At 43.7% G+C, this 13,918-nt stretch overlaps 1 protein-coding gene across 1 annotated transcript; it reads right to left on the reverse strand.

Annotated features, from left to right (window-relative positions):
- Positions 1-390: 390 nt before the first annotated feature.
- On the reverse strand, positions 391-1,650 carry LOC115093270 (probable G-protein coupled receptor 34). Its single transcript, XM_029604932.1, has one exon. The coding sequence runs from the start codon at positions 1,628-1,630 to the stop codon at positions 623-625; it is 1,008 nt and encodes a 335-aa protein (XP_029460792.1). The 5' UTR covers positions 1,631-1,650; the 3' UTR covers positions 391-622.
- Positions 1,651-13,918: the final 12,268 nt, after the last annotated feature.

A 13,918-nucleotide genomic window follows, 5' to 3' on the forward strand; every position in this document is an offset into this window, starting at 1 on the left:
TAGTTTGTAAGCTCCATTGTGTGTGTGTCTCTGTACAGGGCTGCGCTATACAAATCATGATAATCATCATAATAATAATAATCCACAAAATCCAGTAAATAAGGGAGTCACGGTCATCATGAAAGAGCAGCACCTAGTGCAGGTGTACCAGGTTCTGGAGGGAACTGTGCTCTGTATCCCCGACTGGGAAGCCTTAAGGGTGAAAAGTTGGTGGAAGTGGTAAGGGGGGGGGGGCAGCAGGAATTCTGGTAGTTGAGAATGACGACTCGGATGGCACCACTGTTCCAGTGGAAGCTGGTTTTGATTAAGCTAAAATTCCAAAAGAAACAGAAGAAAAGTGACAGACCAAAAAAAAAAAAAAAGCCACCCATTTCACCCTTCATCCCAAAGGTTGCATAGCACGGTGATGCATGCATAATAAAATTCCAAAAGGCTGCCATTTGTTTGAATCCGTTGCTTTGGTATTGATGCTTTGGGACTCTGTGCTGGACTGCTTAGCATTTCTCATCTGTCTTATTTAGCATGCACCATCACTCTGAAGCTGTGAGTCAGGACCCTTTATCCTGGTCCCTGAAGAGAGTCACCGGTTGAGTGGAGATCTGAAGAGATGATTGGCATAATCCTAGCAGTCTGTAGGGACGTTGCTACTTTGGGGACATATCTCTTGGCTCCTCCGGTAGAGTGTCTTAAATTTGCCTCCCATGCCGCATAGTACAGCCTTCCTGAAGCTGTTAGACAAGAAGAAATAAATAATAGGATCCAGGCAGCTGTTGAAGGCAGAGATGACGAGTACAAATTCATTGGCAATATGGAGGGCCTGCTGCCATGGAAGGCTAGAGATGATATTTACCTGAGCCAGGATATAGGGCATACGGACAACATGATAAGGAATAAAGCATAAAGAGAAGACAGCAAGCACAATAAGTGCCTTTCTGACTGCTCTGCTGCTCCTTCTGACCTGTGGCTGAGATTTTCCCCAGGAGAATTTCCAGAGTTTTGCAGATATTTTACCGTAGGAATACATGACGAGGAGTAGGAGGATGTAGAATGCAACCACTACAATCATGTTACTTGCTGCTCCGAATGGGCTTTTATTCCTGAAATGGAAGCACTTCTTACCACACGGTCCAGGTTTCCATTCCGAAATGAGGAAAAGCAGTGCACAAGTGGAGATTACCAACCAGACCATTCTGGAAGCTGTAGTACTCCACTGAACACTGTGGATTTTGAATTGTTGAAAAGGTTTGATAATTTTCAGGTACCGGTCCAAACTGATGAAGCTTAGAAACATAATACTAGCATACATGTTGACATAGAAGAAAGCACCAACAATCTTGCAGAGGATCAAAGGACCAGGGTTGTTTTGATAGGCAATCCGGAATGGTAGGCAGAGGGCAAGCAGAAGGTCAGACACAACCAAATTCCTCAGGTATACAGTCATAGATATCTTTTTCTGGGGGCTAAACCAGAACACCCAGAAAGCCAAAGTATTACTTAGAAGGCTGATTACACATATGAAGGAATACATTATGGGAAGTGTCAAAGAGAGCAAGCCATCTTGGATCTCACAAGCGTCTGAAGGAAGAGGAGTAGTAGATATGTTTTCTATGAACTTCTGAGACACATTCATTGAAAAAGGAGCTAGAGTGGTAAGAGAGTCCATGGTTTTGGTTTTTAAGATTCTGTAATGAAACAATTAAGAAAAAAAGATGAAATATCAAAACCTTAAAAACAGTGGTATTATTTAGACAACAGAAGTCTTGATAAAAATTCTTGGGTTAACTTTTAGTCTAATTTAATTTCTTTATAGTGTAACATACCTCTAGGAACTAGGGCAGAGAAATGTTGAATCATCATTGTGACATGAAAAGACTGACAATAGAGTGCTGTCTCTTTAAGAGCTGGGGGGGGGGAAAGGAGATTCAAAATTGGATTGTCTGAGCATGTGCAAACAGATCACTGCTCAGCTTGAACAGAGTTCCTGCCCTGCTCTGAATTAATAAATATTATCTGTACTGATTAAGGTGAGCAGCCCTCTATAATTGTATTCATGTGTAATGTATTTATGTTAGTTAGCATTGTTTTGAGATGTATTGAAGTTGTTTTTACTTTATCTAAAGAGATTTATAAAAATTGGATTGTCTGAGCATGTGCAAACAGATCACTGCTCAGCTTGAACAGAGTTCCTGCCCTGCTCTGAATTAATAAATATTATCTGTACTGATTAAGGTTCTCTTTTCTGGAACCCTGCTGTGGACGACTTGGGAGTAATTGAACTGTGCCCTGTCAGGATTTGAAGCTCTTCTTTCGGATAGAGGCTGCTGTATTGTGGATTTGGCAGTTGAAGCAAAGAGCAGTACTGACGCCCTCTTCAGCTCTAAATTCAAATGGACACACAGTAGGATACAATCTGGGACTTTGCTTGTTCAGAGACTGCTTAAGGTCGGGTGCTATATCACATGCTGATTCTGGTTGAAATACTTAACATGAGTTATGACAAAGTTGAGTTTTCTCTTGTACTATATACATGTGTTTATATGACAAATGCAGATGCTTAGGAAGTGAACAGATTTATTTCAGTCATTCATTCCAGTAAAGATAAACTGTTACTCACTAAAGAGCGTGTGGATTCATTTCTGATACTGGGTTGGGAATCAAAGTGCAGGTTTCAGACACAAGGAGTCATAAAGAAAATTGAACTTCAAGGGTTACAACAAATTCTGGCGCATCAACGTGGGGCAGTGTTTTTTTTTTCTTCTCTCTGTCTGACCTGCTACTGAGCGACCCAGCATCATTAGTGAAGTGAGCACAGTATTCTCTTTGTTTCTTTCTCATACAAAATGGAGTATTGCAAGTACTATGATTGTATTCCTGATAGATCTGTTATTCTGAGTTCTGTAAATCCTGAAATATCTTTAGCAAGTGTAGAAGATGCATTAAGCCCAGCGGGTGTAGTTACAAAATTGAAACGTTTAAGAGCTGAGTCATCTGATCAAGTTTTGTGTGAGTTTGAAGAACCGCTTTCTATAATTATTTTAGAAAGAATGAGCTTAAAAGGGGAACTGGACAGTCAGTGGATAATTTTACCTGTCTTAGATGAGACAGTATCAGAACAGAATGTTGAGTCGATGTCCCCTGAAGCATGCACTGACCCACTAGTGAGTGACATACTTTAGATATGACAGATCGACTTCAAGAAGAATTAGCATATATAGCTGACAGTCATAAAATCAATATTCAAGATCTGAGGAAAAGAACATCTGCTCTCATGATTGAGAGTTTGGGGTCACAAGAAAAAGAAACACGAGATATGGATCAATCACCCCAGAGTATATTGCAGACTCCAGTTAAAAGCCAAAAAACCGTTCCCAAGTGGCGGGATGCTATGCTGACCCAACATTCTGTGGCAGTCAATTCTTCTCAATATTCCATTCCACCAATTTCTATTCCTGCGGATGTTTCAAAGGTTATAGTGGAGCATGTGATCAAAACTCCTAAGGAAAAGGGTGCAGAGTTGAATCATACGTACTACAAAATTAAAGTTTTCTCTGGAAATGTCCCTAAACCTAGTAATGAAGGAGACTATGAAACTTGGCATATTCAAATTAAGCAATTACTGCAGGATCCAGATCTCACCGCAGGTGCAAAAAAAAGGAAATTAATTGAAAGTCTCCTTCCTCCAGCTTTAAATATTGTCTCTTACATAGATAAAAGCGCCACAGCAGAGCAGTGTTTAGAGGAACTGGAGAAGGCATATGGCAGTGTAACTAATGGAGAGGAATTATTTTTTCAATTTATTGAAACTTTCCAGAATGGCAAAGAAAAATCTTCAGACTATTTGAGAAGGCTTCAGGTCCTGTTACAGAAAGTCGTGGAGCGGGGAATTTTCTTTGGGCTCGCCCCAGACAGGCAGTTACTACAACAGTTTGTACGTGGGTGCTGGGAGGAGACCCTGATTACCCGACTGCAATTGAGGGACTTATTAGAGAGCCAGTCGAAGAAACTGCCACAATACTCGGAGCTGCTATTTAAAATTAGAACGATTGAGGAAGAAAGAAACATGAAAGAATCTAGGAGGATACGTCAATTGGGAGTTACCCAGATTAAACCTGTAAGCAGGACTTACCTAGCAAATGACATAAGCATTGCTCAACATATGACACCAGAGGCAAGTGAGTTTAAGGTGGGATCTGAGTTGGGAACATTTTCAGGAGAAGATAATGTTTTGCTCGCCCCATTGATCACTCATTGTAGAGCTGCCAATTCAGAAATAGTAAATAGCCCTGCTGCAAACAGCATGATGCGAAGAAACTCTTGGGTAGAGAAGATGCCTCAAAAAGGGAGGCATCATCCCAAGATACTTTCATTTTGCTATAACTGTGGAGAGAATGGACACATGATGGGAGAATGCATCAATCCTGTAAATGCTGCTCTAGTCCAACAGAAATTGCGGGAAAAATTTGAAAAAAAAAAAATACCCAGCATTAGGCAGGTTTCAAATACTCCTTTAAACTAAAAAGGTGCTTTTGCGAGGGGCAGACAAAGGCACCAAATGCAATTCAGATAAGTCCCAAAAGAAAAATATCCAGTGATCATATCCCACCATGTCCTCTACCAGATGATGTTTTGAAACGCCTCGTGGGAAAGGTTTGTTCTGCAACCGCTTATTTGGATGGTGTGCAGTGCCCTTGCTTAGTGGACACTGGCTCTCAAGTGACGTGCATAACACAAACCTTCTATGAAGACTATTTATCACATCGGAAGCTATACCCGCTAGAAGACTTACTTTGTGTTACGGGTGCAGGAGGTCAACCTGTTCCTTATCTGGGGTATATTGAAGTTGAAGTACAGTTTCCCAAGGAGGCCTGTGGAAGTGGGAACAAATATTCTGTCCTTGCTCTAGTCTGTCCCGATCAAAAGAACAAACCCCTGCCTTTAATAGTGGGAACGAATATTCTCAGACATCTAATACATGACTGTAAAGAACTGGCTGGCCCAAATTACCTTAAGGAGTTAGCCATGGACAAAAATTGGGTAACTACATATCAGACCTATGTTTCTCATCAAAGTTCCAATCAAAGAGTTACTAGGCCAATGATGGCTAGATTGACCAGCACCAGACCAATAGTGTTCGAAAGGGATGAAGCGAAGGAAGTGGAATGCATTCTGAGAATGCCCAGACATGGTCAGAGTTTGTCCATATTGCTTGAGGCTTCAGAAAATTATCCTCTACCCGGAGGCTTACTAGTACAACCTCAACTCATCCGAACTGGCAGTAAGTCGCACACAAAGGCTAGGGTGCTAATGAAGAATATATCAGATTGTAGCATCAGTTTGCCTCCTAGAAGGACACTGGGTGTAGGTGAGCCAGTCGATATAGTGAGGACCATGAACGTTACAGGCTCGACCTATAAGGATGGTGCTAAACTAGAATCTATTGGAGAGGGTAACATGGAGTCTGAGAAGGTGTCGCTAGACTTCGGAGATTCTCCAATATCTGAAGAGTTTAAACAGCATATAGAAAAGAGAATTAATCAAGAGGCAAAAGGAGCATTTTCCTGTCATGACCTTGATATTGGATGTATTCCAGGAATAATGCATAAAATCACCCTGTTGGATCCAACTCCATTTAAAGAGCGCACACGTCATGTATCCCCAGCTGACTTTGAGGATCTCAGGCAGCACCTGAAGGAGCTATTAGCCACAGGAGTGATTGAGGAGTCTGATAGCCCTTATGCTTCACCTGTGGTATTGGTTAGAAAGAAGAATGGTACCTTGAGGATGGTTGTTGATTATCGTAAATTGAACAACATAACCAGAAAAGACTCCTATCCATTGCCTCGAATTGAAGAGACATTCACTCTCCTATCAGGTAGCAAGTGGTTCTCAGTACTAGATCTCAAGAGTGGGTACTATCAGATTGAGGTAGAAGAAATGGATAGGCCTAAAACTGCATTCACCACGCCCTTTGGAAACTGGCAATTTAAGAGAATGGCTCAAGGACTGACAAATGCTCCAGCAAGTTTTCAAAGAATGATAGAGAAAGTAATGACTGATATTAATCTACATGAAGTTGTGGCCTTCTTGGATGATCTTATAATATTCTCGGACACACTGGAAGAGCATGAGGACCGATTGATGAGGGTGTTACAACGACTGTTGAAATGCGGATTGAAGCTCTCTCCATCTAAATGTAAATTCTTTCAGAAGTCAGTGAAATATTTGGGTCATCATATCTCAGAGAAGGGGGTGCTCCCCGATGAAGAGAAAATTTCAGCCATTACTAAGTGGCCACAACCTAAAAACATTAGAGAGCTGCGATCTTTTCTAGGATTTGCGGGCTATTACCGAAGATTCGTGAATCAATACTCACGCTTGGTGAAGCCGCTCAGTAATCTGTTGGTGGGACTAACAAACAGTCGAAAGGATAGGAAAGAAGCCCGGATTCAAAGTCAGCAGCTATTGGGTACGCGGTGGACCTCAGAATGTCAGAAAGCATTCGAAATTATAAAGGAAAAACTCACGGTTGCCCCTGTGTTGGCTTTCGCAAATTGGAAGCTACCTTATGTATTACACACTGATGCCAGCACTACAGGGCTAGGCGCTGCACTTTACCAAATTCAAGAAGGAAAACTGCGAGTGATTTCATATGCCAGTCGTGGGCTCACTAAAAGTGAACGGAATTACCCTATCCACAAATTGGAATTTTTAGCCCTTAAATGGGCAGTTTGTGAAAAATTTCATGATTACCTATATGGTGCAGAGTTTAAAGTAGTGACAGATAATAACCCTCTGACGTACGTCCTGACGACTGCTAAACTGGATGCCACAGGTCATCGATGGTTAGCATCCCTCTCCCTGTACAACTTTGACATCGGATACAAATCTGGTAAAGCCAATATAGATGCTGACGGGTTGTCTAGGAGACCACATGATCCTGAAGAAGATGATGAAGAATTTTTGAAATATGAGGAGAGGGTTGCCAAGATGCTATCTCGTGTGAAGACAGATCAAGAAGGAATGGACACTCTATCTAAGGTAATATGTAAGGCGGCATTCCAGAAGCATGATGTCTCTATTTTGACACATATTTCAGAAGATTCGGGAGACTACGACACTCCCATTACACCTCATTCTACTTCCAAGTTTGAGTGCAGCCCTGGTGCCTTGGTGGAAATCTTACCTGCAGGAGGAGATGCTGTTCCAGATGATTTTGATGACCCGGACCTGTGGCCTGGACAACCCACCCTACCTGGGTTTACCTTGGGTGACTGGAGAGTGTTCCAGAGGGAAGACCCATGTTTATCCCAAGTCATAATGATGCTGGAGAGAGGTGAGAAATTTGAAGATCGAGACAGGAATCGGGAGCATCCAGAATTTCGATTATTCTTCAGAGAATGGCAAAAACTATGTCTTCAAGAGGGAGTACTTTTCAGAAAAGTGATGAGGAGTGGAGGACCACACCAACAACTTGTGATTCCAAGAAAATATCGTCAGAGAGCTCTGGAGGGGGTACATGATGAAACTGGCCATCTGGGTTGTGAACGGACCTTGGACTTAGCACGTGCACATTTTTATTGGCCGAGAATGGCACATGGGGTAGAGCAATGGGTGAAGACATGCGAAAGATGTGTGCGGAGAAAAGCTAGAGCAGAAAAAGCAGCCCCCTTGGTAAATATAAAAGCTTACGCCCCCATGGAGCTAGTTTGCATTGACTTCCTTACCTTAGAGCCTGACGACAAGGATACACGAAATGTTTTGGTAGTCACGGATCACTTTACTAAGTATGCTCAGGCATATCCCACTAGAGATCAGACTGCAAGAACTGTTGCTGTTACCCTGTGGGAGAATTTCATCTGCCACTATGGATTTCCAAAACGAATCCATAGTGACCAAGGAGCCAATCTGAACTCATTTCAGAGCTATGTAGAATAGCAGGCACTAAATCCAGAACCACTCCATATCACCCTCGAGGAAATCCAGTAGAACGCTTCAATAGAACCTTAATAGAAATGTTGGGTACATTAGAGGATAAGCGTAAGGAACATTGGAGAAAATATGTTCGGCCACTAGTACATGCCTATAATTGTACTCGGAATGACAGTACTGGAATTTCTCCTTTTTTTCTCATGTTTGGAAGAGAACCTCGACTTCCAATAGACTTATGCTTCGGCATCAGTCCAGTGGGTCATAACGCTAAAACTCATCACCAATATGTACGAGAGTTACGTCAGAGGTTGAAGTATGCATACGAGCTGGCTACTCAGGAAGCTGAGAAACATCAACTAGCCAACAAACGCAGATGGGATGCGAAAGTAATGCCATCCTCAGTGGAAGAGGGTGATAGAGTATTGGTCAAGAATGTGAAGTTGAGGGGCAAGCACAAATTGGCTGATCGGTGGGAGTCTTCAGTGTATATTGTGGTAAAACAAATTGAAGGTATACCAGTCTATGTGGTGAAGCCAGAAACAGGGGATGGACCCGAAAGGACGTTACACAGGGATCTACTGCGCCCCTGTGGATTTATTTCTGGAAGAGAAGAGGCTGATATTCACTGTGAACCATTCAATAGTACCAAGCAATTGAGGAAAAAGCAGAAGGAGGACGCTGAGGATAGTATGGATGGCTCTATTATGGAGAGCAGAAGTTCAGATCCAGCTGAACTGGATGAGTGTCCAATTACTGGTGAAATTCAGTCAAATGGAACATTAAATCCTAATGCGGAGGAGTTTCATCCAGAGTCATGGGAAGAGGATCCTGTGGAAGTTAGTATACCAGTAAATCATAACAATTCATGCGATTTGAACAGCTCAGTCAATGAAGAACAGCATGCATCCTCCTTGGGGAAGAAGAAAACTCTTGATGAATCAATGACTAAAATAGGACTTCTACCGTTACCTCAAAGATCGCAGAGACCAAGGAGACTACCTAGTAGATTCGATGACTTTGAAGTGCAATTGCCCAAGGGGTTGCACAGCCACAACATATTGAGACAGTCATATTCAAGGAATCCATTAGAGGCGTGTATATCCATGCAGCAACTAAGTAGTATGATGCAAGAGATATTGAGCAAACAAACAGAGTTAATATATAAGCTGTGGACATAAATACCTGCCGGGGACGTCAGGTTTTAGGAGGGGACCATGTAACATACCTCTAGGAACTAGGGCAGAGAAATGTTGAATCATCATTGTGACATGAAAAGACTGACAATAGAGTGCTGTCTCTTTAAGAGCTGGGGGGGGGGGAAAGGAGATTCAAAATTGGATTGTCTGAGCATGTGCAAACAGATCACTGCTCAGCTTGAACAGAGTTCCTGCCCTGCTCTGAATTAATAAATATTATCTGTACTGATTAAGGTGAGCAGCCCTCTATAATTGTATTCATGTGTAATGTATTTATGTTAGTTAGCATTGTTTTGAGATGTATTGAAGTTGTTTTTACTTTATCTAAAGAGATTTATAAAAATTGGATTGTCTGAGCATGTGCAAACAGATCACTGCTCAGCTTGAACAGAGTTCCTGCCCTGCTCTGAATTAATAAATATTATCTGTACTGATTAAGGTTCTCTTTTCTGGAACCCTGCTGTGGACGACTTGGGAGTAATTGAACTGTGCCCTGTCAGGATTTGAAGCTCTTCTTTCGGATAGAGGCTGCTGTATTGTGGATTTGGCAGTTGAAGCAAAGAGCAGTACTGACGCCCTCTTCAGCTCTAAATTCAAATGGACACACAGTAGGATACAATCTGGGACTTTGCTTGTTCAGAGACTGCTTAAGGTCGGGTGCTATATCACATGCTGATTCTGGTTGAAATACTTAACATGAGTTATGACAAAGTTGAGTTTTCTCTTGTACTATATACATGTGTTTATATGACAAATGCAGATGCTTAGGAAGTGAACAGATTTATTTCAGTCATTCATTCCAGTAAAGATAAAACTGTTACTCACTAAAGAGCGTGTGGATTCATTTCTGATACTGGGTTGGGAATCAAAGTGCAGGTTTCAGACACAAGGAGTCATAAAGAAAATTGAACTTCAAGGGTTACAATAGCAATTTAAATATAGATTTTAAGAGCTGTGCATGGTGCACATGGCTGTGCCAATTTTATAACATGTGCGCGTTTATTCACGCATGTTATAAAATCAGCTACCCGCACGCATGTGCGCGCAAATCTCATCTCGAGCACATAAGGGGGGAATTTTAGTAGGTACGCACAGCAACGCAATAGGCCTATTTCCCAGTTCCCTCCCAGTTCACCCCAGTAAAGGAGCAAACTTCCTAAATCCCCTACCTAATTTGCCTCCCTTTTACCCTGCTAGCCCTGACCCCTAAAATCTCGCTGACTACCCTTTTTCTTATTTAACTACTTACACGCTGTCCATAACAGAAGCATATTATGCAGTTGTGGGATCCCGGCGCGCACTAGTGCGCGTAACTCACTTCATGGATGCAGTCCCGGCCCGCCCATGCCGCACCCTGTTTCACCCTTTTTTCACTAAACCTTTTTTATCTGTGTACCTGAAGATACGCGCGTAGCTGCCTGCCTGCCTCTTAAAATCCACGCAGCCTTCACGTGTCCCAGTCACGTGTGTATCTCCTGGATTTGCCGCATGTAGGGCTTTTAAAATTCACCCTAGTTGTAACAAGGACATATATATCACAAAAACTTATAGTATTATTAGCTGAATTTTCATAATGTGCCAATAGTCCCAACATATACATATACATCACTATATAGAAAAGTAGATATGTCTAGTAACACTTTAAAAATGATAAATAGTAAAAGTAGTAGTTCAGGTAGAAACAAATGATGTAAAATAAGATAAATAATAAACAAGTATAGCAGAAAAAATCTACTGAGTTCCTAATTAAAGATTTTAGTTATTGAAAAATATTAAGCACAAAATTTAGTGCAAAACATCATCCACTCGATATAATTAAAATACTTTTGCAAATATTCTGTATTCTGTGTTGCGGTCTCCACCGCTTCCCCCTTGCTAGCCGTGTTCAGGGCTCACCTCCGGGGCCGGGAACGCCGCCTCCGCGGCTCTGCTGAGCATTCAGGGCATCAGCCATTGATGGGTCGTCTCGCTGCCGCCCCGCGCGCACGCGGGGACGCGCGTTATGGACATACGCTCACCGGAAGCCTGACCTCGCCTGAGCTGACCACGCCACGCCCCAAGCCCGATATAACCGGCGTCCCTCAGTCCTCTCATTGCCTTGCAACGAGGGTCGCTACAGTGTGTAGTTCTTAGTTGCACTTCCGTTGTTCTGCTTCAGCTACCGACCTCTGCTCGTTCCTGACTCTGCTTCTGCCTGCCGCCAGCCACCGACCTCTGCTCGTTCCTGACTCTCCTTCTGCCTGCCGCCAGCCACCGACCTCTGCTCGTTCCTGACTCTGCTTCTGCCTGCCGCCAGCCACCGACCTCTGCTCGTTCCTGACTCTGCTTCTGCCTGCCGCCAGCCACCGACCTCTGCTCGTTCCTGACTCTGCTTCTGCCTGCCGCCAGCCACCGACCCCTGCTCGTTCCTGACTCGACCGCTGCCTGCCGCCTGCCTCAGTCCACGGCTTCTCTGCCGCAGCTGCTACGCTCCTCCGGGCAGTGCCTCCTGCTAGGCTCTGGCCTACTCGCTGCTGGCTTCCATCTTGCACCCTGCAAGTTACAGTCAAGACTTTACTGACTCTGTTCCTGCTTCCGCTTGCTCTATGCTCCCTGGCCTATTGGCTCTTGTTACTGGACTCTGTGCTTACTCCTTGCCCGGGTCTTCCTAGAGAGACTAACGCTGTGCAGAAGTCCCAAGGGACTGGGACCCTACGGGCTCCTCCTGGGGGGTCCTGGTTCCCGGGTGAAGAGCTTAGCTGTACTCCCAAGTCCCAAGGTTCTGGGACCCTACGGGCTCCTCCTGGGGGGGTTCCCAGTTCCCGGGTGAAGACCTGTGCCTGTGGCTCCGCCTCCCGAGCTACTCTACCCAGGGTGGTTCGGCTCAAGGGTCCACTCTCAAACCGCAGCTTCCCAGACTGCAACATTCTGCAATTGTTTCACACTGCAATACAGAAATATAGAATATGGCAGAAGATAATGACCCTAGTCTGCCCAGCTTTATTCCTAGTGCAATGCCATAGGCCGTTGGTTCTCAAACCTGTCCTTGAGGACTCCCATCCAGATGAGTTTTCAAGACATCCACAATGAATATGCATGAGATAGATTAACATGCAATGCCTCCATAGCATGCAAATTCAAACTCATTCATATTCATTGTAGATCTTCTGAAAATCCAACTGGCTTGGGGGTCCTCCAGGACAGCTTTGGGAACCCCATAGGCTAAAATAAACCATGAACTGAAAATAAACTTTCTCTGTTAAGTGGAATTATATATTTCATCATTATTTTCATCATTCAAGGCCAAACAGATCACACCATTAGATATTGTTATTGTATAATAATGTTATTGTATAAAGTGATGAAATGTTTTCAATCAAAATCCCAACTCAACCAAGCTTTGAGATTTATAAATTTTCTTTTGTGTAAACATTGCAATGTCTCTCAACATCATGGACATTGGAGTAATGGTTCCTGATGGAGATCAGCTTTCACCTAGTGGTTTTAAACACAAAGGGGCGGATTTTAAAAGTCCTGCGTGCCGGCATGCCTATTTTGCATAGGCCGCCGGCGCGCGCAAGTCCCGGGGCTTTCTAAAAGGGGCGGGGAGGGGGCGGGCGCGGGGGCGTGGCGCTGGCCCGGGGGCATGGTCGAGGCCTCCAGACCAGCCCCCGGGACCGGAACACAGAGTGGGGCTGCCGGCCGGCGCGCGCAAAGTTACGTCTGCTGAAAGCAGGCGTAACTTTGCCGACAAAGGTAGGGGGGGTTTAGATAGGGCCGGGGGGGGGTGGGTTAGGTAGGGGAAGGGAACAGGCAACGCGCGCTGGGCTCGGCGTGCGCAGGTTGCACAAATGTGCACCCCCTTGCGCGCACCGACCCCAGATTTTATAAGATACGCGCGGCTACGCGCGTATCTTATAAAATCCAGCGTACTTTTGTTCGCGCCTGGTGCACGAACAAAAAAAAGTACGCGATCGCGTATTTTTTGAAGATCTACCCCAAAGTTCTTTATTTTGATGCGACAATCTGAAATAAGTCTCAGGATGCACATTTTTTCAAGGTTCATACTGAGAGATAATCTGCTAATTATGAGAACCATGTGCATCATAGACGTCCTCTTGAGGTTGGGGTTCAGGTGGTTTCTTGGAGAATTCTGATAGGATGAGCGGTTTTAAGAGTGAGATGTGGAAGGCATTATGAATTTTTTTTTATTTATACTTTATTGAATTTTAAACAATTATTACAAGAAATCAAACTACAATATATGTAATCCAAAACAAAATATAATACCACACGAAATATGCAAAAGAATATTTTCCTAGTTTGGTCTATTCTCATATACGGGCCAACACAGTTAACCCGCATTTGGACGCGCGTTTTTGACGCGCTAGCTTTACCCCTTATTCAGTAAGGGATAATAGCGCGCAGAAAACGCTCGTCTAATCCCCCCGAAACTAATAGCGCCCGCAACATGCAAATGCATGTTGATGGCCCTATTAGTTATGCCCGCACGATTCAGAAAGTAAAATGTGCAGCTAAGTCGCACATTTTACTTTCAGAAATTAGCACCTACCCAAAGGTAGGTGCTAATTTCTCTCAGCACCGACTTAATATCATGGCGATATTAAGTCGGAGGTCCCAAAAGTTACTAATAGTTAAAAATTAAAAAAAAAAAAAAATTTTAAATGGGCCCGCGCCTCGCGGGTTGAAAACCGGACGCTCAATTTTGCCGGCGTCTGGTTTCCGAACCCGTGGCTGTCAACGGGTTTGAGAACCGATGCCGGCAAAATTGAGCGTCGGCTGTCAAACTCACT

Source organism: Rhinatrema bivittatum, chromosome 6 (assembly GCF_901001135.1).
Source record: "Rhinatrema bivittatum chromosome 6, aRhiBiv1.1, whole genome shotgun sequence".
Classification (NCBI taxonomy): Eukaryota; Metazoa; Chordata; class Amphibia; order Gymnophiona; family Rhinatrematidae; genus Rhinatrema; species Rhinatrema bivittatum.